Genomic DNA, 25,105 nt, shown 5'->3' on the forward strand with positions numbered 1-25,105 from the left:
ACTCTGAGACGAGCACATCATGTGCACTTTTCAAAGCAGTCTATGCAGTTTCTTTAACTGTAATTGTCCCATGAACCCTAGCAAGGCCAAGAAGCAAATTCTGTAACCTAGGTTTTCTTCAAAGTGTTGCAAATCAATATCTTGTACAGCATTTTTAGTACCTTGCTCTGATTTTTGTAAAACCACTGGTCCTTTTTTCCACTGAGCAAATAAAAGCACCTACTAGAAAATAAAATCTGTCATACAGCGTAGGAGCTTCAGTTAAGCACAATTTTTACACAAAAGCAAGTTGTGTTTCTTGTACCTTTAAATTCTTTGCTAAAAAATGCTAGTTACAGTCATAAAAATTAATGACTGATTACCATAATCAGCTTTATTTATTAAATGGCATTGTTATTAATTGCAGAGCAGAAGTGGTGGCAGGAGTGGAAGGCTGCTGAAGAAGAGAAAAAACAGAAAAAAGCTAACAAAGATAAGGAAACAGCAAAAATAGCAACTTCCCCTAATGTAAATGTTTCACGAACTGCTTGTGCCAGAGGTACAGCTCCACAATCAAGAGGTGCGGCGAAAACCATTCCCAACGCTAAAAAAACTATTGCAGCAACAGCCAGAGGGGTCAACAATAAAGCTGTTTCTACTAATGTAGCAAGGTATACAGTGCTTCCAATAAACAAACAGACAGATAGATCAATCGATTAATTGAAAAAATATTAGATTTATGTCACAGATTAAATTGCAAATGAGATGTTAAAAATCAGCCGCTAGCAGGGGGTGTCAATCAGCTAGATCGTATAGGATCGGGCGGATTGAAGACCGCAGCCTCAGAGGCAGTGGATCAGTTATGGAGCAGTGGTCTATAGACCGCTGCTTCATAATTGCTGTTTCTGGCGAGCCTGACGGCTCGTGCAGATACAGGGGCATCAAGCTCCATTTGGAGCTTGCTAAATCGGCCCCATTGTGTAGTGTGTGTGCTTGTAGTGTTTATCATTTGTGTAGTATGTGTGTATGTTGAGTATGTGTCTAGTGTATGTGTGCAGTCATTGTGTAGTGTGTTTGTTTCTAGTGTGTATCATTTTTGTAGTATATGTGTATGTAAAGTGTGTGTCTAGTGTGTGTGTGTACAGTGATTTTACTCTGTGTAGTGTATGTTTAGTGTTTGTGTGTAGGGTGTATTGTATATGTAGTAATTGTAGGCATAGAATGTGTATGTGTGCAGTAGTTGTGTACTCTGTGTGTGTGAGTAGTGTGTGTAGTGTGTACCATGCACACAGTATATCTGTATAGTGTATTTTTAAACCTTTACTTCTCAACAACTACTGCTCTTTTTTCACACAAAAAACACCTACTAGACAATACAATGTATAGGCCTCTAGTTATCAAGCCGTCAACCGCAAATACGCTGGAATTCCGCAGCGTATTTGTGGCAAGGCTGATTCGCCGTAGTTATCAAGCCCTACAGCCCGGCAAAAGTAGAATCTAGTGACATAACATACGATCCGCCGGACTCAGTCCGACACAGATCGATGGTTACGTCACTACAGATGTTCCGAACGTAAATTCGGCACAATCTGACTACTTTTGGTAGTTATCAAATACCTACCAGGTATGCTCGCCACTATTCCGGGCCAGCGTACCTGGTTTTCAATCCGCCGCCCTGGAGGCGGCGGATCCCATAGGAATCAATTGGAGTCTGACAGCAGCGAGAGCTCATGTTCGCTGCTGCCCGATATCCCATTGATTCCTATGGGAAGTGTCGGTACCTGACACCCTAACATGTACCCCAAGTCTAAACACCCCTAATCTGCCCCCCGGACCCCACCGCACCTAAATAAACTTATTACCCCCTAAACCGCCGCTTCCGGACCCCGCCGCCACTATAATAAACTTATTAACCCCTAAACCTCCGCTCCCGGACCCTGCCGCAAATATAATAAATATATTAACCCCTAATCCGCCGCTCCCGGACCCCGCCGCCACCTACATTATACCTATTAACCCCTAATCTGCTGCCCCCTATACCGCCGCCACTTACATAAAGTTATTAACCCCTATCCTGCCGATCCCGGACCCCGCCGCAAATAAATTAATTGTTTAACCCCTAAACCCGGAGCCGTCCGCCACCTACATTACATTTATTAACCCCTATCCTGCCCCCCCTACACCGCCGCCACCTACAGTACATTTATTAACCCCTAATCTACCTCCCTACACCGCCGCCACTATATTAAATGAATTAACCCCAAAACCTAAGTCTAACCCTAACCCTAACACCCCCCTAACTTAAATATTATTTAAATTTATCTATAAAAAAATATTCCTATCATTAAACAAATTAATCCTATTTAAAACTAAATACTTACCTATAAAATAAACCCTAAGATAGCTACAATATAACTAATAATTACATTGTAGCTATTTTAGGCTTTATTTTTATTTTACAGGCAACTTTGTATTTATTTTAACTAGGTACAATAGCTATTAAATAGTTAATAACTATTTAATAGCTACCTAGCTAAAATAATTACAAAATTACCTGTAAAATAAATCCTAACCTAAGTTACAAATACACCTAACACTACACTATCAATAAATTAATTAAATTAATAAACTACAATGATCTAAAATAAAATACAATTAAATAAACTGAACTATATTACAAAAAAACAAACACTAAATTACAAAAAATAAAAAAATATTACAAGAATTTTAATCTAATTACACTTAATCTAAGCCCCCTAATAAAATAAGAAAGCCCCCCAAAATAATAAAAACTAAATTACAAAGTAACCAGCTCTTTTACCAGCCCTTAAAAGGGCTTTTTGCGGGGCATTGCTCCAAAGTAATCAGCTCTTTTACCTGTAAAAAAAAAAAGCAATACAATACCCCCACCAACATTACAACCCACCACCCACACACCCCTACTCTAAAACCCACCGATCCCCCCTTAAAAAAACCTAACACTACCCCATTGAAGATCACCCTACCTTGAGGCGTGTTCACCCAGCCGGGCACCACTGGTCATTCGATGGGGCAGAAGAGGACAGCCAGACCGGCAGAAGTCTTCATCCGATCGGGGCAGAAGAGGTTCTCCAAGCGGCAGATGTCTTCATCCAAGCGGCATCTTCTATCTTCAATCAACCGGAGCGGAGCCATCTTGAATCCAGCCGACACGGAGCCATCCTCTTCTTCCGATGTCCTAACAGAGAATGAAGGTTCCTTTAAATGACGTCACCCAAGATGGCGTCCCTCGAATTCCGATTGGCTGATAGGATTCTATCAGCCAATCGGAATTAAGGTAGGAAAAATCCGATTGGCTTATGTAATCAGCCACTTGGATTGAAGTTCAATCCGATTGGCTTATTGGATCAGCCAATAGAATGCGACGTCAATTCTATTGGATGATTACATCAGCCAATCGGATTTTTCCTACCTTAATTCCGATTGGCTGATAGAATCCTATCAGCCAATCGGAATTCGAGGGACGCCATCTTGGATGACGTCATTTAAAGGAACCTTAATTTTCTGTTTGGACATCGGAAGAAGAGGATGGCTCCGTGTTGGCTGGATTCAAGATGGCTCCGCTCCGCTTGGAGGACCTCTTCTGCCCCGATTGGATGAAGACTTCTGCCGGTCCGGATGTCCTCTTCTGCCCAGATAGGATGAAGACTTCTGCCGGTCCGGATGTCCTCTTCTGCCCCATCGGATGACCAGTGGTGCCCGGCTGGGTGAACATGGCTTTTTTATAATCCGCTAGGGGATGTTTTTTATAATCCGCTAGGGGATATTTTAGGAGGAGAGCTTTAGGACTCTATAGCGCTTAGTTTACCATACCCGATTCTGAACATGGCTCAAGGTAGGGTGATCTTCAATGGGGTAGTGTTTGGTTTTTTTAAGGTGGGATCGGGTGGGTTTTAAAGTAGGGGTGTGTGGGTGGTGGGTTGTAATGTTGGGGGGGTATTGTATTGCTTTTTTTTACAGGTAAAAGAGCTGATTACTTTGGGGAAATGCCCCGCAAAAAGCCCTTTTAAGGGCTGGTAAAAGAGCTGGTTACTTTGTAATTTAGTTTAGGGTAGGGAATTTTATTATTTTGGGGGATTTTTTATTTTATTAGGGGGCTTATATTAAGTGTAATTAGATTAAAATTCTTGTAATTTTTATTTTTTATTTTTTGTAATTTAGTGTTTGTTTTTTTGTAATATAGTTTAGTTTATTTAATTGTATTTTATTTTAGATAATTGTATTTAATTTATTTAATTAATTTATTCATATTGTAGTGTTAGGTGTATTTGTAATTTAGATTAGGATTTATTTTACAGGTAATTTTGTAATTATTTTAACTAGGTAGCTATTAAATAGTTAACTATTTAATAGCTATTGCACCTAGTTAAAATAAATACAAAGTTGCCAGTAAAATAAATATAAATCCTAAAATAGCTGCAATGTAATTATTAATTATATTGTAGCTATCTTAGGGTTTATTTTATAGGTAAGTATTTAGTTTTAAATAGGATTAATTTATTTAATGATAGGAATATTTATTTAGATTAATTTAAATAATATTTAAGTTAGGGGGGTGTTAAGGGTTAGACTTTGGTTTTGTGGTTAATTCATTTAATATAGTGGCGGTGGTGTAGGGGGGTAGATTAGGGGTTAATCAATGTACTGTAGGTGGCGGCAGTGTAGGGGGGGCAGGATAGGGGTTAATAAATGTAATGTAGGTGGCGGAGGGCTCCGGGTGCGGCGGTTTAGGGGTTAAACAATTAATTTATTTGTGGCGGGGTCCGGGATCGGCAGGATAGGGGTTAATAACTTTATGTAGGTGGCGGCGGTATAGGGGGCAGCAGATTAGGGGTTAATAGGTATAATGTAGGTGGTGGCGGGGTCCGGGAGCAGCGGTTTAGGGGTTCATATATTTATTATAGTGGCGGCGGGGTCCAGGAGCGGCGATTTAGGGGTTAATAACTTTATTATAGTTGCGGCGGGTCCGGGAGCGGCAGTTTAGGGGGTAATAAGTTTATTTAGGTGCGGGGGGCTCCGGGAGTGGCGGTTTAGGGGGAAAAACTGTATGGTATAGTGTGAGTGCTTAGTGACAGGCTAGCAAGAAAGCTGCGAAGAAGCCGATGAGCAGCGAGATCGATGACTGTCAGTTAACAACAGTCCGCTGCTCATCGCTCCCTACTTGGTGCGCGGCTTCTTGACAGCTTTCTTGATAACTTTGGCGAACGTTTTCAGGTCCGTGGCTGCGATGTAAGGCTAGCTTAGGCTAGCGTATTGGGCCGGTGAATGCAGGTAAGTAGACAGCTTGATAACTAGAGGCCATTGCCATGCAACATATCATAAATTGGTGAAATGCTTTTAGGATGAATATTGATCAGTTTATCAAGCTTAAACTATTATTGCACAGCAATGCATGTGACCGGATTCTGATTCCACTTTAACAAGTCTCTTCCATTTCCTATTGCATGTAATGGGAGACACGGTTACTGTGACCTGTCATTTTGAGTGTGTGCTGCTCCAATCACAAATAAATGCATCCGCATTGAGATCTTGCTGATTTTTTAACTGAGTTTGGCTTGATAGACAAACTTTTCTTTTTTATCGCAAAACATGTATTTCCCGCTAGGGGGCGTGGTACAACTGGATTGTCAACAAGCAAAAACATAATGACTTTGAAACCAAAAGCTCCAAGTACTCCCGTAAAAGCTGCAGAACCACAGTTATCATCAATACAAAATCCTACAGAATCAGAAACCTCCTGTGCACCAGTTCAAGGTAACTAATATTTGACTTAAAAGTGTTAAATAAAATGCTATAGTATTTACTGAGCCCTTGTTATGTCCTGGTGCTGGGGCAGTGCAAACTAGGCCTTACAATAGTACTGAAAAAGGGAAAGAGACACACAATAATGCAGTAAAATGCAGTTTATTATGAACTTATTGGAATAACATAAGTCAGTAATCAACTTATAAAGCAAGGCAGTGATTAAACTATAAACACATTACTTGTCTTCGGGTTTTGGATAAGGTGTTAATTACATGCAACAAGGCTGAGAGTCATCATTCAGTGGAACACAGGCAGATATTGTCCAAAGCACACCTGCCCCCTCTCATCAATTCTAATAATTAAACTACAGATTAGTAGGTGTGATCAGTTATGTCAATCATATTCTTTTATTTAGTAATCATCTTGCATAACAATTGAATATTCTCACACTAGTGCGGTAGCACTATCTCCTTTGGAATGTGTAATCCCACTTTCTAGTTAATAGCACTGCTTGAGAACAGAACAGCAGAGTGAAAAACCAGTGTAACATTTCTTAAAGGCATATATGTGTTTTTATGTGATATATGTACTATACTATATATATATATATATATATATATATATATATATATATATATATATATGTTGTCTAAATAGCAAAGTTTTAATATAAACTGCTAATACATAAACTGTTTGATTAATTATTTCTGCATTGAATCATAAAAAGTGTCCAATCCCTTACAGCCCTATACAAGATAACATTCTGTGGTGCGCTTTATACCTCATGTACACTTAAATTTCAAGTTTTGCGGTATGGTGCGGTACGGCTATTCCGCTGAAAAATTGACCTTTGTGCGTGGAATATGCAGGTCTCCCGTATTAAAAGTCGCTGTGGTACAGCTATACCACAAGCGTTTTAGCCTTTATGCAACTCTCCATTCCGCACTCAAAAATTGGCTTTTGAGTTCGGGATTTTCATAGCACCTGTATTATAGGTTGTGTGGCTAAAATGCTTGCCTTATAGTCTATAGCCTAAGTATTTTAAGACAATAAACGAAAAATAAAAAATCTAAATTACAAGATTAAAAAACCTAACACTACACAAAAATAGAAAAAATCTAGGATTACAAAAAATAATAAACAAAATGATCCAAAATAATAAAAATGAAACCTAATCTAACAGCCCTATAAAAACAAAAAAGCCACCCCAAAATAAAAACACCCACTTACCTATCAATAAACTACCAATAGCCCTTAAAAGGGCCTTTTTGTAGGGCATTGTCCTAAGTTAAACAGCTCTTCTACCTAAAATAATTACGAAGTCCCCCCTTAAAAGGGCATTCAGCTCTTTTTCGCCCATAAAAATAAAAAAGCCCTAATCTAAAAAAAAGCACCCCAAAAAAAAAAAACTATAACTCCCAAATAGGTACTCACCGTTCGAGAATGTCTGGTGGAGAAGGTCTTTTTTCAGGCAGCAACATCTTCATCCAGCGTGGGGACCTCTTCTATCTTCATCCAGGGCGAAGGCGGCGCGGAACAGGACCCGTGACGACAGAGCCATCCAGTGTGGAGAATCCTCTTTGTACGATGATTTTACAGCCAATAGGAATGCAAAGGTACCCCAATATAAAAGGGGTACCTTGCATTCAATCCTCAGTGTGCAGCAACAATCGTACGAAGAGGATCCTCCACCCTGGATGGATTCGCGGCCGCTGGTCCTGTTCCACGGTTACCTCCACTCAACGCCGCCTTCGCCCTGGATGAAGATAGAAGAGGTCCCCACGCTGGATGAAGATGTCGCCACCTGGAAGAAGACCTTCTCCGCCGGACTTCAGGACGGGGAATACCTATTTGAGGGTCAGCCTTAGGTTGTTTTTTTTGGGGGGGGTTTAGATTAGGGCTTTTTTATTTTTAAGGACGAGAAAGGGTAGCTTAGGTTTTTTTTAGACTTAGGTTTTTTTTATTTTGGGGGTTGATTGGGTGGAGGGGTTTACTTTTAGAGGGGAATTTGTAATTATTTTTGGTAAAAGAACTGATTAACAATGCCCTACAAAAAGGCCCTTTTAAGAGCTATTGGTAGTTTATTGATAGGTTAGGGGGTGTTTTTATTTTGGGGAGGCTTTTATGTTTTCATAGGGCTATTAGATTAGGTTTGTTTTATTATTTTGGATAATTTTGTTTGTTATTTTTGTAATCTTAGTGTTTTTTATTTTTCGTAATTTAATTCTTTGTTATTTTTGGTAATGTTAGTTTTTTGTTATATTTCGTAATTTTAGTGTATTTTTTGTAATGTTATTAATTTATTTGTAGTGTTAGGATTTTTTCATTTTGTAACTTAGGTTTTTATTTTTCGTAAAAATTTTTTTAATATAATAATGTTAGGTTAGTTTATAGTTTAATCTTAGTTTCTTTTTATTTCACAGGTTTTTATTTATTTTAAGATAGTTATATTGTAAATTTAATTATAAGTATAGGGCATAGTTAGGTTTAGGGGTTAATAGTTTCATTTAGTGTGTTGCGATGTGGGGGGCCGGTGGTTTAGTGGTTAATAACTTTTATGATAGTAACATTCGGCTGGGTGAACATGGCTTTTTTATAATCCGCTAGGGGATGTTTTTTATAATCCGCTAGGGGATATTTTAGGAGGAGAGCTTTAGGACTCTATAGCGCTTAGTTTACCATACCCGATTCTGAACATGGCTCAAGGTAGGGTGATCTTCAATGGGGTAGTGTTTGGTTTTTTTAAGGTGGGATCGGGTGGGTTTTAAAGTAGGGGTGTGTGGGTGGTGGGTTGTAATGTTGGGGGGGTATTGTATTGCTTTTTTTTACAGGTAAAAGAGCTGATTACTTTGGGGAAATGCCCCGCAAAAAGCCCTTTTAAGGGCTGGTAAAAGAGCTGGTTACTTTGTAATTTAGTTTAGGGTAGGGAATTTTATTATTTTGGGGGATTTTTTATTTTATTAGGGGGCTTATATTAAGTGTAATTAGATTAAAATTCTTGTAATTTTTATTTTTTATTTTTTGTAATTTAGTGTTTGTTTTTTTGTAATATAGTTTAGTTTATTTAATTGTATTTTATTTTAGATAATTGTATTTAATTTATTTAATTAATTTATTCATATTGTAGTGTTAGGTGTATTTGTAATTTAGATTAGGATTTATTTTACAGGTAATTTTGTAATTATTTTAACTAGGTAGCTATTAAATAGTTAACTATTTAATAGCTATTGCACCTAGTTAAAATAAATACAAAGTTGCCAGTAAAATAAATATAAATCCTAAAATAGCTACAATGTAATTATTAATTATATTGTAGCTATCTTAGGGTTTATTTTATAGGTAAGTATTTAGTTTTAAATAGGATTAATTTATTTAATGATAGGAATATTTATTTAGATTAATTTAAATAATATTTAAGTTAGGGGGGTGTTAAGGGTTAGACTTTGGTTTTGTGGTTAATTCATTTAATATAGTGGCGGTGGTGTAGGGGGGTAGATTAGGGGTTAATCAATGTACTGTAGGTGGCGGCAGTGTAGGGGGGGCAGGATAGGGGTTAATAAATGTAATGTAGGTGGCGGAGGGCTCTGGGTGCGGCGGTTTAGGGGTTAAACAATTAATTTATTTGTGGCGGGGTCCGGGATCGGCAGGATAGGGGTTAATAACTTTATGTAGGTGGCGGCGGTATAGGGGGCAGCAGATTAGGGGTTAATAGGTATAATGTAGGTGGTGGCGGGGTCCGGGAGCAGCGGTTTAGGGGTTCATATATTTATTATAGTGGCGGCGGGGTCCAGGAGTGGCGATTTAGGGGTTAATAACTTTATTATAGTTGCGGCGGGTCCGGGAGCGGCAGTTTAGGGGGTAATAAGTTTATTTAGGTGCGGGGGGCTCCGGGAGTGGCGGTTTAGGGGGAAAAACTGTATGGTATAGTGTGAGTGCTTAGTGACAGGCTAGCAAGAAAGCTGCGAAGAAGCCGATGAGCAGCGAGATCGATGACTGTCAGTTAACAACAGTCCGCTGCTCATCGCTCCCTACTTGGTGCGCGGCTTCTTGACAGCTTTCTTGATAACTTTGGTGAACGTTTTCAGGTCCGTGGCTGCGATGTAAGGCTAGCTTAGGCTAGCGTATTGGGCCGGTGAATGCAGGTAAGTAGACAGCTTGATAACTAGAGGCCATTGCCATGCAACATATCATAAATTGGTGAAATGCTTTTAGGATGAATATTGATCAGTTTATCAAGCTTAAACTATTATTGCACAGCAATGCATGTGACCGGATTCTGATTCCACTTTAACAAGTCTCTTCCATTTCCTATTGCATGTAATGGGAGACACGGTTACTGTGACCTGTCATTTTGAGTGTGTGCTGCTCCAATCACAAATAAATGCATCCGCATTGAGATCTTGCTGATTTTTTAACTGAGTTTGGCTTGATAGACAAACTTTTCTTTTTTATCGCAAAACATGTATTTCCCGCTAGGGGGCGTGGTACAACTGGATTGTCAACAAGCAAAAACATAATGACTTTGAAACCAAAAGCTCCAAGTACTCCCGTAAAAGCTGCAGAACCACAGTTATCATCAATACAAAATCCTACAGAATCAGAAACCTCCTGTGCACCAGTTCAAGGTAACTAATATTTGACTTAAAAGTGTTAAATAAAATGCTATAGTATTTACTGAGCCCTTGTTATGTCCTGGTGCTGGGGCAGTGCAAACTAGGCCTTACAATAGTACTGAAAAAGGGAAAGAGACACACAATAATGCAGTAAAATGCAGTTTATTATGAACTTATTGGAATAACATAAGTCAGTAATCAACTTATAAAGCAAGGCAGTGATTAAACTATAAACACATTACTTGTCTTCGGGTTTTGGATAAGGTGTTAATTACATGCAACAAGGCTGAGAGTCATCATTCAGTGGAACACAGGCAGATATTGTCCAAAGCACACCTGCCCCCTCTCATCAATTCTAATAATTAAACTACAGATTAGTAGGTGTGATCAGTTATGTCAATCATATTCTTTTATTTAGTAATCATCTTGCATAACAATTGAATATTCTCACACTAGTGCGGTAGCACTATCTCCTTTGGAATGTGTAATCCCACTTTCTAGTTAATAGCACTGCTTGAGAACAGAACAGCAGAGTGAAAAACCAGTGTAACATTTCTTAAAGGCATATATGTGTTTTTATGTGATATATGTACTATACTATATATATATATATATATATATATATATATATATGTTGTCTAAATAGCAAAGTTTTAATATAAACTGCTAATACATAAACTGTTTGATTAATTATTTCTGCATTGAATCATAAAAAGTGTCCAATCCCTTACAGCCCTATACAAGATAACATTCTGTGGTGCGCTTTATACCTCATGTACACTTAAATTTCAAGTTTTGCGGTATGGTGCGGTACGGCTATTCCGCTGAAAAATTGACCTTTGTGCGTGGAATATGCAGGTCTCCCGTATTAAAAGTCGCTGTGGTACAGCTATACCACAAGCGTTTTAGCCTTTATGCAACTCTCCATTCCGCACTCAAAAATTGGCTTTTGAGTTCGGGATTTTCATAGCACCTGTATTATAGGTTGTGTGGCTAAAATGCTTGCCTTATAGTCTATAGCCTAAGTATTTTAAGACAATAAACGAAAAATAAAAAATCTAAATTACAAGATTAAAAAACCTAACACTACACAAAAATAGAAAAAATCTAGGATTACAAAAAATAATAAACAAAATGATCCAAAATAATAAAAATGAAACCTAATCTAACAGCCCTATAAAAACAAAAAAGCCACCCCAAAATAAAAACACCCACTTACCTATCAATAAACTACCAATAGCCCTTAAAAGGGCCTTTTTGTAGGGCATTGTCCTAAGTTAAACAGCTCTTCTACCTAAAATAATTACGAAGTCCCCCCTTAAAAGGGCATTCAGCTCTTTTTCGCCCATAAAAATAAAAAAGCCCTAATCTAAAAAAAAGCACCCCAAAAAAAAAAAACTATAACTCCCAAATAGGTAATCACCGTTCGAGAATGTCTGGTGGAGAAGGTCTTTTTTCAGGCAGCAACATCTTCATCCAGCGTGGGGACCTCTTCTATCTTCATCCAGGGCGAAGGCGGCGCGGAACAGGACCCGTGACGACAGAGCCATCCAGTGTGGAGAATCCTCTTTGTACGATGATTTTACAGCCAATAGGAATGCAAAGGTACCCCAATATAAAAGGGGTACCTTGCATTCAATCCTCAGTGTGCAGCAACAATCGTACGAAGAGGATCCTCCACCCTGGATGGATTCGCGGCCGCTGGTCCTGTTCCACGGTTACCTCCACTCAACGCCGCCTTCGCCCTGGATGAAGATAGAAGAGGTCCCCACGCTGGATGAAGATGTCGCCACCTGGAAGAAGACCTTCTCCGCCGGACTTCAGGACGGGGAATACCTATTTGAGGGTCAGCCTTAGGTTGTTTTTTTTGGGGGGGGTTTAGATTAGGGCTTTTTTATTTTTAAGGACGAGAAAGGGTAGCTTAGGTTTTTTTTAGACTTAGGTTTTTTTTATTTTGGGGGTTGATTGGGTGGAGGGGTTTACTTTTAGAGGGGAATTTGTAATTATTTTTGGTAAAAGAACTGATTAACAATGCCCTACAAAAAGGCCCTTTTAAGAGCTATTGGTAGTTTATTGATAGGTTAGGGGGTGTTTTTATTTTGGGGAGGCTTTTATGTTTTCATAGGGCTATTAGATTAGGTTTGTTTTATTATTTTGGATAATTTTGTTTGTTATTTTTGTAATCTTAGTGTTTTTTATTTTTCGTAATTTAATTCTTTGTTATTTTTGGTAATGTTAGTTTTTTGTTATATTTCGTAATTTTAGTGTATTTTTTGTAATGTTATTAATTTATTTGTAGTGTTAGGATTTTTTCATTTTGTAACTTAGGTTTTTATTTTTCGTAAAAAAATTTTTAATATAATAATGTTAGGTTAGTTTATAGTTTAATCTTAGTTTCTTTTTATTTCACAGGTTTTTATTTATTTTAAGATAGTTATATTGTAAATTTAATTATAAGTATAGGGCATAGTTAGGTTTAGGGGTTAATAGTTTCATTTAGTGTGTTGCGATGTGGGGGGCCGGTGGTTTAGTGGTTAATAACTTTTATGATAGTAGTAGCGATGTGGGGGCCGGCGGTTTAGGGGTTACTGACTTTATTATAGTAGTAGCCATATGGGGGGCCTGCGGTTTAGGGGTTAATAACTTTATTATAGTAGTAGCCATGTGGGGGGCGACGGTTTAGGGGTTAATAGGTTTATTTAGTGTCAGCTATGTCAGGGGGCAGCGGATTAGGGGTATTTAGACTAGGGGTTTATGTTAGGGTGTAACTTTCTTTTCCCCATAGACATCAATGGATATTGATGTCTATGGGGGAAAACGTGCACAAGCACGTTAAGTTAGGTCTTTGGTTTTGTGCGTTATGGAGCTTAACGCACCAGACCGCACAACAAAAGAAGGTTTTTCAGTAACTTATAATGGAAGCGCTATGGAGAGTGCGATACCGCTAATTTTTTTGCATTATTTACGCACCCGGTTTAGCGCAAAACTTTTAATCTTGCAGATAGTACCTCTGCTACAAACTGGAGCTTTAAAGAGACTTATTTGAAGTTCAGATGAGCAGTATATTTTTTTTAACAAAGTTTCTTTGAATTCCTTGTCCTGTGTATAATGTGACAGCCTTCAGCCAATCACAGACTCATGTACGTTTGTACTGTGAACTCTTGTACATGGAGAAACTACAATTAATTTAAAATCAATTTGTAAAAATGTTTTAACTTAACACTACTGTTTGCCTGTATAATCACTCATTTATAATGTAAAACTCTGGACCAGCCACCATGTTGCATGGCTTGATTGGGTAATTGCGATTTTATTGTTAAAATATATTATAGATTTATAAGTAAAAATGGGGTAATGTTTCATTAATGTCCCTATCTATTTAAAAAAGTTCCATGGGCAGATGTGAAAATTTCAGTGGGAAACTGTGTCCATGCAAGGTATGTCGAGTGTTTTTGTTGCACAAATGCATTTGAAAAGAGTAGGCATGTGTAGTTGTTAATTTTTTTTTTACAAACAAATGCCAAATATAACCAAAGGCAGCAGCATTTGGCTGTTTTTAGGAAACTAATTTTTTTGTGTGAAAACGCAACGCACAAACATCTGGATTTGCACAGATCTTTGTGTCTTGCACTTTCACACTAATAAATCCAGCTCTGTAAATAGCTGAATGCTGCAGTCCATGGCCATATTCGGCATTTGTTTGTGAAACAAATCAACAAATGCACATGTCTAGAAAAGAGCATTATTATGGGGTTTTCAAATAAGTTAAAATTAAAAAAAGCCCACAAAAACCAATGCAGTGCACTTGGCAAGAGAATGTGGACTGATTGTAATGAATCTTTATGTTCGTACTACATTTGTATGAAATAAAGCACATGGTATATTGTAAAGGGACAGTTTAAATGTGAAAAGTAGAGAATGCAGTATTTTTATTACTGACCCTAGATAACTTTTGTGTTTAAAACCATTGCAGGAGTTAAAGTCCTGCTCAGAAGCTGCAAACTGACTGACCCCGTCCCTGCTTGACTTTTTCCAGTAGGACATAACTGTGTGTTTAACCTATTTGTTAAATACATAGTGGTTGATTATAATTCTTTTCAAATTCAATCTTTCTTCTGTGAAATATTAATTTCCTGCATCGTTCTTCTTCATTTCAGGCCAAAATTATGCAAAACCGAAATAGGCTTTCTACTACATCAATTAAGAAACCAAATGTATAATAAGCACATTTACGGTGTTATCAATGTAAATAAGTCATACGACACACACATGCCTGCTGTACCCATCTTGCTTCAGTTCAAATGCCTTTATTAGTCATTAACACATATTCTTATTGGTTTTGGACCACAAAAAATTAATTTCACACGCTACTTATTTACATTAATCACTGTACAAATCAAATCAAAACACCTCTAATGTAATGTGTAAACCTGCAACAACAACACATGGTATAATATTGGGGGCGCTCCAACCTACTACAACGTATTGATGTTAGTAAAAAAAAATATTTGACATAAAAGTCATAATAGTGTACAATGAAAACTAGACCATCAGACAGGGGTGCCATATAGTGTAGACCAGTAGACTCAGCAGTTTGAGCAAACAGCCTTAACGGGATAAGGAACACGTCACATCATTTTTAAATGGTTTAAATAAATAGATTTAAGATGGTGGCTTGCTTTGAAATTGACTTTGCTTTACCAGCACTGCTTCCTATTTGAGCTATGTTTGGTTGCTTCAGTGCGTGGTCCTATAGAGCCAGTGGGATGTGATCTAAAGACTTCTGCTTAGCTCTGGCTTGCTATAGGCTCAGCTAATGGGGAGACTAAGAGTTCCCTGCCTGTGTTTATAGCACCTAGAGGTACGCTCTCTTTGTAGTCATTTTTGTTTGCATTTCTATTTTTGATGCCAATATCTCTAGAGTAACAATGTAAAGCTTGTTTTTGTAATCATTAGAAATTGTGATCACTCAAAAACTACCATGAGAATATAATCTGAACTTTAAATATCAATATCAGCTATAAATACTGAAAAGACTGTGATTGACCCCATCATACTGCAAGAATGTTGGGTTCTAATGAGTAAGGGTGTGTTGTTTTTACATTAGAATGTTCCATTATGCCTTTATATACAAGTAATACTTCTCATTTACAGACTTTACTTCCATACCTGTGTCGCTAAATCAGTGTTCTTATTTGCATCGCTTGGGCTTAGCACGTGCACTTTCTCGTACCAAAGAGACAGCAGCAGAAGCATCATCTTTGTATCAAGAAGTAATAAAAATGGCACCAGAGGTAATTATACTATTTTGACCTTTAATAATGTTTCTGTCATATGTTGCTTATTGAATTTTCAAATATATAACAATATTGCAAATACACATACGCACAGAAACATAAATATACACACATAGACAAACACAAACATATACATATAAACACACACGAGCAAACATACACAGGGCTAGATTACAAGTGGCTCGCTAACAATAGCACGCAATATTGAAATATCGCGCCCGTGCTAACTTGAGCTTATATTGCAAGTTTGCGGGGTTAGCACTAATTAAGTCCTCACTTAAAGGGTTTGGGCTAAATTAAAAGTTGCACCAAACACAACATAAATGCATTAAAATAAAGTGTTGCACTCATATATACACTATCTAATAAAAATTATTAAAGAGACACTGAACCCAATTTTTTTTCTTTCGTGATTCAGATAGAGCATGCAATTTTAAGCAACTTTCTAATTTACTCCTATTATCAATTTTTATTTATTCTCTTGCTATCTTTATTTGAAAAAGAAGGCATCTAAGATTTTTTATTAGTTCAGAACTCTGGACAGCACTTTTTTTATTGGTGGATGAACGTATCCACCAATCATCAAAAATGGGCCGGCATCTAAACTTACTTTCTTGCATATCAAATAAAGATACCAAGAGAAAAAAAGAAAATTTGATAATAGGAGTAAATTAGAAAGTTTCTTAAAATTGTATGCTCTATCTGAATCACAAAAGAAAAAATTTGGGTTCAGTGTCCCTTTAATAGAAATATAAAAAAAAATGATAAGGGTTAAAAGGTATATGGCATATGACAAGGTATTTGAATAGAAAGGGCTATAATGTATGCATATATATATATATATATATATACATACATATACATGTCTAAACATATATACATATGTGTGTGTATATGTATGTATATATATATATATATATATATATATATATATATATAGTAAAGGAGAACTGGAGCCGCTGCTCCAGTTCTCATTAGACCGCTGCTTCTTACACCCTATGCCACCTCTTAGGTGGCGAAGCAAAATCACTGAGAGCACGCTCGCTCTCGGTAATTGACAGCCCCTTCAGTCGCGTGATTGGTCAAGCGATTGAAGGGGCGGGCATTACACACTCCGATGAGTGTGTAATGGTACATACGGGCAAGCGGATCAATAGATCCGCTGCCCGTGTGTAGCGGTGGCGGGCGGACAGCTTCGCGAGTTAAGAAGCTGTCCGCCCGCCTCTTAGTACATGGCGCCCTATGTATATATATATACATATACAGTATACATACAGACCACACTCGCTGGATTAAAGACAAACATTCCTTGTAGCTTTAAAGGGATACTAAACCCACATTTTTTCTTTTATGATTCAAATAGAGCATGCAATTTTAAGCAACTTTCTAATTTACTCCTATTATCAATTTTTCTTTGTTCTCTTGCTATCTTTATTTTAAAAAGCAAGAATGTTAAGCTTAGGAGCCAGCCCATTTTAGGTTCAGCACTCTGGATAGCGATTGCTTATTGGTAGCTATATTTAGCAAACCAATAAGCAAGCATAACCCAGGTTCTAAACCAAAAATGGCATGGCTCCTAAGTTTTAAATTCCTGCTTTTTAAATAAAAATAGCAAGAAAATGAAGAAAAAACATAATTTATGTAAGAACTTACCTGATAAATTCATTTCTTTCATATTAGCAAGAGTCCATGAGCTAGTGACGTATGGGATATACATTCCTACCAGGAGGGGCAAAGTTTCCCAAACCTCAAAATGCCTATAAATACACCCCTCACCACACCCACAATTCAGTTTAACGAATAGCCAAGAAGTGGGGTGATAAAAAAGTGCGAAAGCATATAAAATAAGGAATTGGAATAATTGTGCTTTATACAAAATCATAACCACCACAAAAAAAGGGCGGGCCTCATGGACTCTTGCTAATATGAAAGAAATGAATTTATCAGGTAAGTTCTTACATAAATTATGTTTTCTTTCATGTAATTAGCAAGAGTCCATGAGCTAGTGACGTATGGGATAATGACTACCCAAGAAGTGGATCTTTCCACACAAGAGTCACTAGAGAGGGAGGGATAAAATAAAGACAGCCAATTCCTGCTGAAAATAATCCACACCCAAAATAAAGTTTAACGAAAAACATAAGCAGAAGATTCAAACTGAAACCGCTGCCTGAAGAACTTTTCTACCAAAAACTGCTTCAGAAGAAGAAAATACATCAAAATGGTAGAATTTAGTAAAAGTATGCAAAGAGGACCAAGTCGCTGCTTTGCAGATCTGGTCAACCGAAGCTTCATTCCTAAACGCCCAGGAAGTAGAAACTGACCTAGTAGAATGAGCTGTAATTCTCTGAGGCGGAGTTTTACCCGACTCAACATAGGCAAGATGAATTAAAGATTTCAACCAAGATGCCAAAGAAATGGCAGAAGCTTTCTGGCCTTTTCTAGAACCGGAAAAGATAACAAATAGACTAGAAGTCTTACGAAAAGATTTCGTAGCTTCAACATAATATTTCAAAGCTCTAACAACATCCAAAGAATGCAACGATTTCTCCTTAGAATTCTTAGGATTAGGACATAATGAAGGAACCACAATTTCTCTACTAATGTTGTTGGAATTCACAACTTTAGGTAAAAATTCAAAAGAAGTTCGCAACACCGCCTTATCCTGATGAAAAATCAGAAAAGGAGACTCACAAGAAAGAGCAGATAATTCAGAAACTCTTCTGGCAGAAGAGATGGCCAAAAGGAACAAAACTTTCCAAGAAAGTAATTTAATGTCCAATGAATGCATAGGTTCAAACGGAGGAGCTTGAAGAGCTCCCAGAACCAAATTCAAACTCCAAGGAGGAGAAATTGACTTAATGACAGGTTTTATACGAACCAAAGCTTGTACAAAACAATGAATATCAGGAAGAATAGCAATCTTTCTGTGAAAAAGAACAGAAAGAGCAGAGATTTGTCCTTTCAAAGAACTTGCGGACAAACCTTTATCTAAACCATCCTGAAGGAACTGTAAAATTCTCGGAATTCTAAAAGAATGCCAGGAAAAATGATGAGAAAGACACCAAGAAATATAAGTCTTCCAGACTCTATAATATATCTCTCGAGATACAGATTTACGAGCCTGTAACATAGTATTAATCACAGAGTCAGAGAAACCTCTTTGACCAAGAATCAAGCGTTCAATCTCCATACCTTTAAATTTAAGGATTTCAGATCCTGATGGAAAAAAGGACCTTGTGACAGAAGGTCTGGTCTTAACGGAAGAGTCCACGGTTGGCAAGAGGCCATCCGGACAAGATCCGCATACCAAAACCTGTGAGGCCATGCCGGAGCTACCAGCAGAACAAACGAGCATTCCTTCAGAATCTTGGAGATTACTCTTGGAAGAAGAACTAGAGGCGGAAAGATATAGGCAGGATGATACTTCCAAGGAAGTGATAATGCATCCACTGCCTCCGCCTGAGGATCCCGGGATCTGGACAGATACCTGGGAAGTTTCTTGTTTAGATGGGACGCCATCAGATCTATTTCTGGAAGTTCCCACATTTGAACAATCTGAAGAAATACCTCTGGGTGAAGAGACCATTCGCCCGGATGCAACGTTTGGCGACTGAGATAATCCGCTTCCCAATTGTCTACACCTGGGATATGAACCGCAGAGATTAGACAGGAGCTGGATTCCGCCCAAACCAAAATTCGAGATACTTCTTTCATAGCCAGAGGACTGTGAGTCCCTCCTTGATGATTGATGTATGCCACAGTTGTGACATTGTCTGTCTGAAAACAAATGAACGATTCTCTCTTCAGAAGAGGCCAAAACTGAAGAGCTCTGAAAATTGCACGGAGTTCCAAAATATTGATCGGTAATCTCACCTCCTGAGATTCCCAAACTCCTTGTGCCGTCAGAGATCCCCACACAGCTCCCCAACCTGTGAGACTTGCATCTGTTGAAATTACAGTCCAGGTCGGAAGCACAACAGAAGCCCCCTGAATTAAACGATGGTGATCTGTCCACCATGTTAGAGAGTGTCGAACAATCGGTTTTAAAGATATTAATTGAGATATCTTCGTGTAATCCTTGCACCATTGCTTCAGCATACAGAGCTGAAGAGGTCGCATGTGAAAACGAGCAAAGGGGATCGCGTCCGATGCAGCAGTCATAAGACCTAGAATTTCCATGCATAAGGCTACCGAAGGGAATGATTGTGACTGAAGGTTTCGACAAGCTGTAATCAACTTTAGACGTCTCTTGTCTGTTAAAGACAGAGTCATGGACACTGAATCCATCTGGAAACCCAGAAAGGTTACCCTTGTCTGAGGAATCAAAGAACTTTTTGGTAAATTGATCCTCCAACCATGATCTTGAAGAAACAACACAAGTCGATTCGTATGAGATTCTGCTAAATGTAAAGACTGAGCAAGTACCAAGATATCGTCCAAATAAGGAAATACCACAATACCCTGTTCTCTGATTACAGACAGCAGGGCACCGAGAACCTTTGTAAAAATTCTTGGAGCTGTAGCTAGGCCAAACGGCAGAGCCACAAACTGGTAATGCTTGTCCAGAAACGAGAATCTCAGGAACTGATAATGATCTGGATGAATCGGAATATGCAGATATGCATCCTGTAAATCTATTGTGGACATATAATTCCCTTGCTGAACAAAAGGTAAGATAGTCCTTACAGTTACCATCTTGAACGTTGGTATCCTTACATAACGATTCAATATTTTTAGATCCAGAACTGGTCTGAAAGAATTCTCCTTCTTTGGTACAATGAAGAGATTTGAATAAAACCCCATCCCCTGTTCCGGAACTGGAACTGGCATAATTACTCCAGTCAACTCTAGATCTGAAACACATTTCAGAAATGCTTGAGCTTTTACTGGATTTACTGGGACACGGGAAAGAAAAAATCTCTTTGCAGGAGGTCTCAACTTGAAACCAATTCTGTACCCTTCTGAAACAATGCTCTGAATCCAAAGATTGTGAACAGAATTGATCCAAATTTCCTTGAAAAAACGTAACCTGCCCCCTACCAGCTGAGCTGGAATGAGGGCCGCACCTTCATGTGGACTTAGAAGCAGGCTTTGCCTTTCTAGCTGGCTTGGATTTATTCCAAACTGGAGATGGTCTCCAAACTGAAACTGCTCCTGAGGATGAAGGATCAGGCTTTTGTTCTTTGTTGAAACGAAAGGAACGAAAACGATTATTAGCCCTGTTTTTACCTTTAGATTTTTTATCCTGTGGTAAAAAAGTTCCTTTCCCACCAGTAACAGTTGAAATAATGGAATCCAACTGAGAACCAAATAATTTGTTACCCTGGAAAGAAATGGAAAGTAAAGTTGATTTAGAAGCCATATCAGCATTCCAAGTTTTAAGCCATAAAGCTCTTCTAGCTAAAATAGCTAGAGACATAAACCTGACATCAACTCTGATAATATCAAAAATGGCATCACAGATAAAATTATTAGCATGTTGAAGAAGAATAATAATATCATGAGAATCACGATGTGTTACTTGTTGCGCTAAAGTTTCCAACCAAAAAGTTGAAGCTGCAGCAACATCAGCCAAAGATATAGCAGGTCTAAGAAGATTACCTGAACACAGATAAGCTTTTCTTAGAAAGGACTCAATTTTCCTATCTAGAGGATCCTTAAACGAAGTACCATCTGACGTAGGAATAGTAGTACGTTTAGCAAGGGTAGAAATAGCCCCATCAACTTTAGGGATCTTGTCCCAAAATTCTAATCTGTCAGACGGCACAGGATATAATTGCTTAAAACGTTTAGAAGGAGTAAATGAATTACCCAAATTATCCCATTCTTTGGAAATTACTGCAGAAATAGCATCAGGGACAGGAAAAACTTCTGGAATAACTACAGGAGATTTAAAAACCTTATTTAAACGTTTAGATTTAGTATCAAGAGGACCAGAATCCTCTATTTCTAAAGCAATTAGGACTTCTTTAAGTAAAGAACGAATAAATTCCATTTTAAATAAATATGAAGATTTATCAGCATCAACCTCTGAGACAGAATCCTCTGAACCAGAGGAATCATCAGAATCAGAATGATGATGTTCAGTTAAAAATTCATCTGTAGGGAGAGAAGTTTTAAAAGATTTTTTACGTTTACTAGAAGGAGAAATAACAGACATAGCCTTCTTTATGGATTCAGAAACAAAATCTCTTATATTATCAGGAACATTCTGCACCTTAGATGTTGAAGGAACTGCAACAGGCAATGGTACTTTACTAAAGGAAATATTATCTGCTTTAACAAGTTTGTCATGACAATCAATACAAACAACAGCTGGAGAAATAGCTACCAAAAGTTTACAGCAGATACACTTAGCTTTGGTAGATTCAGCACTTGACAGCGATTTTCCTGTAGTATCTTCTGACTCAGATGCAACGTGAGACATCTTGCAATATGTAAGAGAAAAAACAACATATATATAAAGCAAAATTGATCAAATTCCTTAAAAGACAGTTTCAGGAATGGGAAAAAATGCCAAAGAACAAGCTTCTAGCAACCAGAAGCAATAAAAAATGAGACTTAAATAATGTGGAGACAAAAGTGACGCCCATATTTTTTCGCGCCAAATAAGACGCCCACATTATTTGGCGCCAAAATGCTTTTTGGCGCCAAAAATGACGCCACATCCGGAACGCCGACATTTTTGGCGCAAAATAACGTCAAAAAATGACGCAACTTCCGGCGACACGTATGACGCCGGAAACGGAAATAGAATTTTTGCGCCAAAAAAGTCTGCGCCAAGAATGACGCAATAAAATGAAGCATTTTCAGCCCCCGCGAGCCTAACAGCCCACAGGGAAAAAGTCAAATTTTAAGGTAAGAAAAATGTTAAAATGCATTATCCCAAATATGAAACTGACTGTCTGAAAATAAGGAAAGTTGAACATTCTGAGTCAAGGCAAATAAATGTTTGAATACATATATTTAGAACTTTATAAACAAAGTGCCCAACCATAGCTAGGAGTGTCACAGAAAATAAGACTTACTTACCCCAGGACACTCATCTACATATAGTAGATGGCCAAACCAGTACTGAAACGAGAATCAGCAGAGGTAATGGTATATATAAGAGTATATCGTCGATCTGAAAAGGGAGGTAAGAGATGAATCTCTACGACCGATAACAGAGAACCTATGAAATAGACCCCTTAGAAGGAGATCACTGCATTCAAATAGGCAATACTCTCCTCACATCCCTCTGACATTCACTGCACGCTGAGAGGAAAACCGGGCTCCAACTTGCTGCGGAGCGCATATCAACGTAGAATCTAGCACAAACTTACTTCACCACCTCCATCGGAGGCAAAGTTTGTAAAAACTGAATTGTGGGTGTGGTGAGGGGTGTATTTATAGGCATTTTGAGGTTTGGGAAACTTTGCCCCTCCTGGTAGGAATGTATATCCCATACGTCACTAGCTCATGGACTCTTGCTAATTACATGAAAGAAATTGATAATAGAAGTAAATTAGAAAGTTGCTTAAGATTGCCTGCTCTATCTGAATCTGAATGAAAGAATTTGGGTTTAGTGTCCCTTTAACCCCTTAGTGACCAGAACGTTTTTCAATTGTCTTACCCTTAAGGACCAGGGCTATTTTTAAATTTTTGCAAGGTTTGTGTTTAGCTGTAATTTTCCTCTTACTCATTTATTGTACCCACACATATTATATACTATTTTTCTCGCCATTAATTACTATAAAAAAAATTATAAAATATGATGAAAAAATGGAAAAAACACACTTTTTCTAACTTTGACCCCCAAAATCTGTTACACATCTACAACCACCAAAAACACCCATGCTTAATAGTTTCTAAATTTTGTCTCTGAGTTTAGAAATACCCAATGTTTACATGTTCTTTGCTTTTTTTGCAAGTTATAGGGCAAAAAGTACAAGTAGCACTAAACTATTTCCAAACCATTTTTTTTTCTTCAAATTAGCCATAGTTACATTGTAACACTGATATCTGTCAGGAATCCCTGAATAATCCTTCACATGTATATATTTTTTGAGATCAAATAAAAAAAATCGTTATCTCTTTCACAAACCTTTTCACAAACGTTAGGTTTCTCACTGAAATTATTTACAAACAGCTTGTGCAATTATGGCACAAAGGTTGTAAATGCTTCTCTGGGATCCCCTTTGTTTAGAAATAGCAGACATATATGGCTTTAGCATTACTTTTTGGCAATTAGAAGGCGCCTAAACGCTGCTGCACACCACACTTGTATTTTTTTTATTGCATTTGGCGGTGAAATGGTGGCATGAAATATACCAATCTGGGCCTAGATCAATACTTTGGGTTGTCTACTAAAAAAAATATACACATGTGAAGGGTTATTCAGGGATTCCTGACAGATATCAGTGTTACAATGTAACTATGGCTAATTTTGAAAAAAAAAAAATGGTTTGGAAATAGCAACTTGCTACTTGTACTTATTGCCCTATAACTTGCCAAAAAAGCAAAGAACATGTAAACATTGGGTATTTCTAAACTCGGGACAAAATTTAGAAACTATTTAGCATGGGTGTTTGTTGGTGGTTGTAGATGTGTAACAGATCTTGGGGGTTAAAGTTAGAAAAAGTGTGTTTTTTTTCCATTTTTTCATCATATTTTATAAAACAAAATTATAGTAAATTATATGATAGGATGAAAATAAAGGTATCTTTAGAGAGTCCATTTAATGGTGAGAAAAACGATATAATATGTGTGGGTACAGTAAATAAGAGGAAAATTACAGCTAAACACAAACACCGCAAAAATTTAAAAATAACCCTGGCCCTTAAAGTAAAAGTTAATCTCATCAAAAACCTTTGTGAAGCATCCTGTATTGCGCATGCGTTAAAATACAATCTCTGCTGTGATACATAGTAAAACAATGAATCACTTGATTCATTGTTTTGCATTGTAGCAGAGATAGTATTATCTATTCCTGTGCCGTCAATGCGCATGCGTGTCTCATGAATGCGCATCTATACAGGAAGAGTTTAAATGAGACAAGATTCAATGAGACACGCATGTGTAGTTTAAGTTGGGGGCGTGTAGTTAGTCTGTTGGGACACCAATGGGGGACCAATGAGGATCATGAAGACGATTTTCATCATATCAAAATACAAAAAATTTTAATATCCAGGCGGAGTGACGGCAATATAGCATAGTGGATTGCGAGGTAGAATTATAAGATTATTAGTACCAAAATAATAAAAATCATGAATTAAAGTCAAGCTAATTTTGCATGTACTTGCGTTGGGGCTTTGAGGTGCACGGAAGTTTACTTTTCCTTTAATGGTAAGAAAATTGAAAAATGGTCTGGTCACTAAGGGGTTAATATATTTTAATATTTAACAATGTGTTTTACTGTGTATATACTATAAATATGTTACATCCCAA

General features: G+C 37.6%; 1 protein-coding gene across 1 annotated transcript in view; it reads left to right on the top strand.

Annotated features, from left to right (window-relative positions):
• The first annotated feature begins 420 nt into the window (after positions 1-420).
• The window catches only part of LOC128658157 (uncharacterized), a 65,500-nt gene continuing 40,815 nt past the window's right edge, over positions 421-25,105 (top strand). The window contains exons 1-4 of the mRNA XM_053712662.1: positions 421-650; positions 5,624-5,772; positions 10,240-10,388; positions 15,531-15,670. Of these exons, the coding sequence (XP_053568637.1) occupies positions 10,280-10,388; positions 15,531-15,670 (249 nt within the window). The 5' untranslated portion in view covers positions 421-650; positions 5,624-5,772; positions 10,240-10,279. The remainder of the gene's footprint in view (positions 651-5,623; positions 5,773-10,239; positions 10,389-15,530; positions 15,671-25,105) is intronic.

This window comes from Bombina bombina, chromosome 4 (assembly GCF_027579735.1).
Source record: "Bombina bombina isolate aBomBom1 chromosome 4, aBomBom1.pri, whole genome shotgun sequence".
In the NCBI taxonomy this organism is placed as follows: domain Eukaryota; kingdom Metazoa; phylum Chordata; class Amphibia; order Anura; family Bombinatoridae; genus Bombina; species Bombina bombina.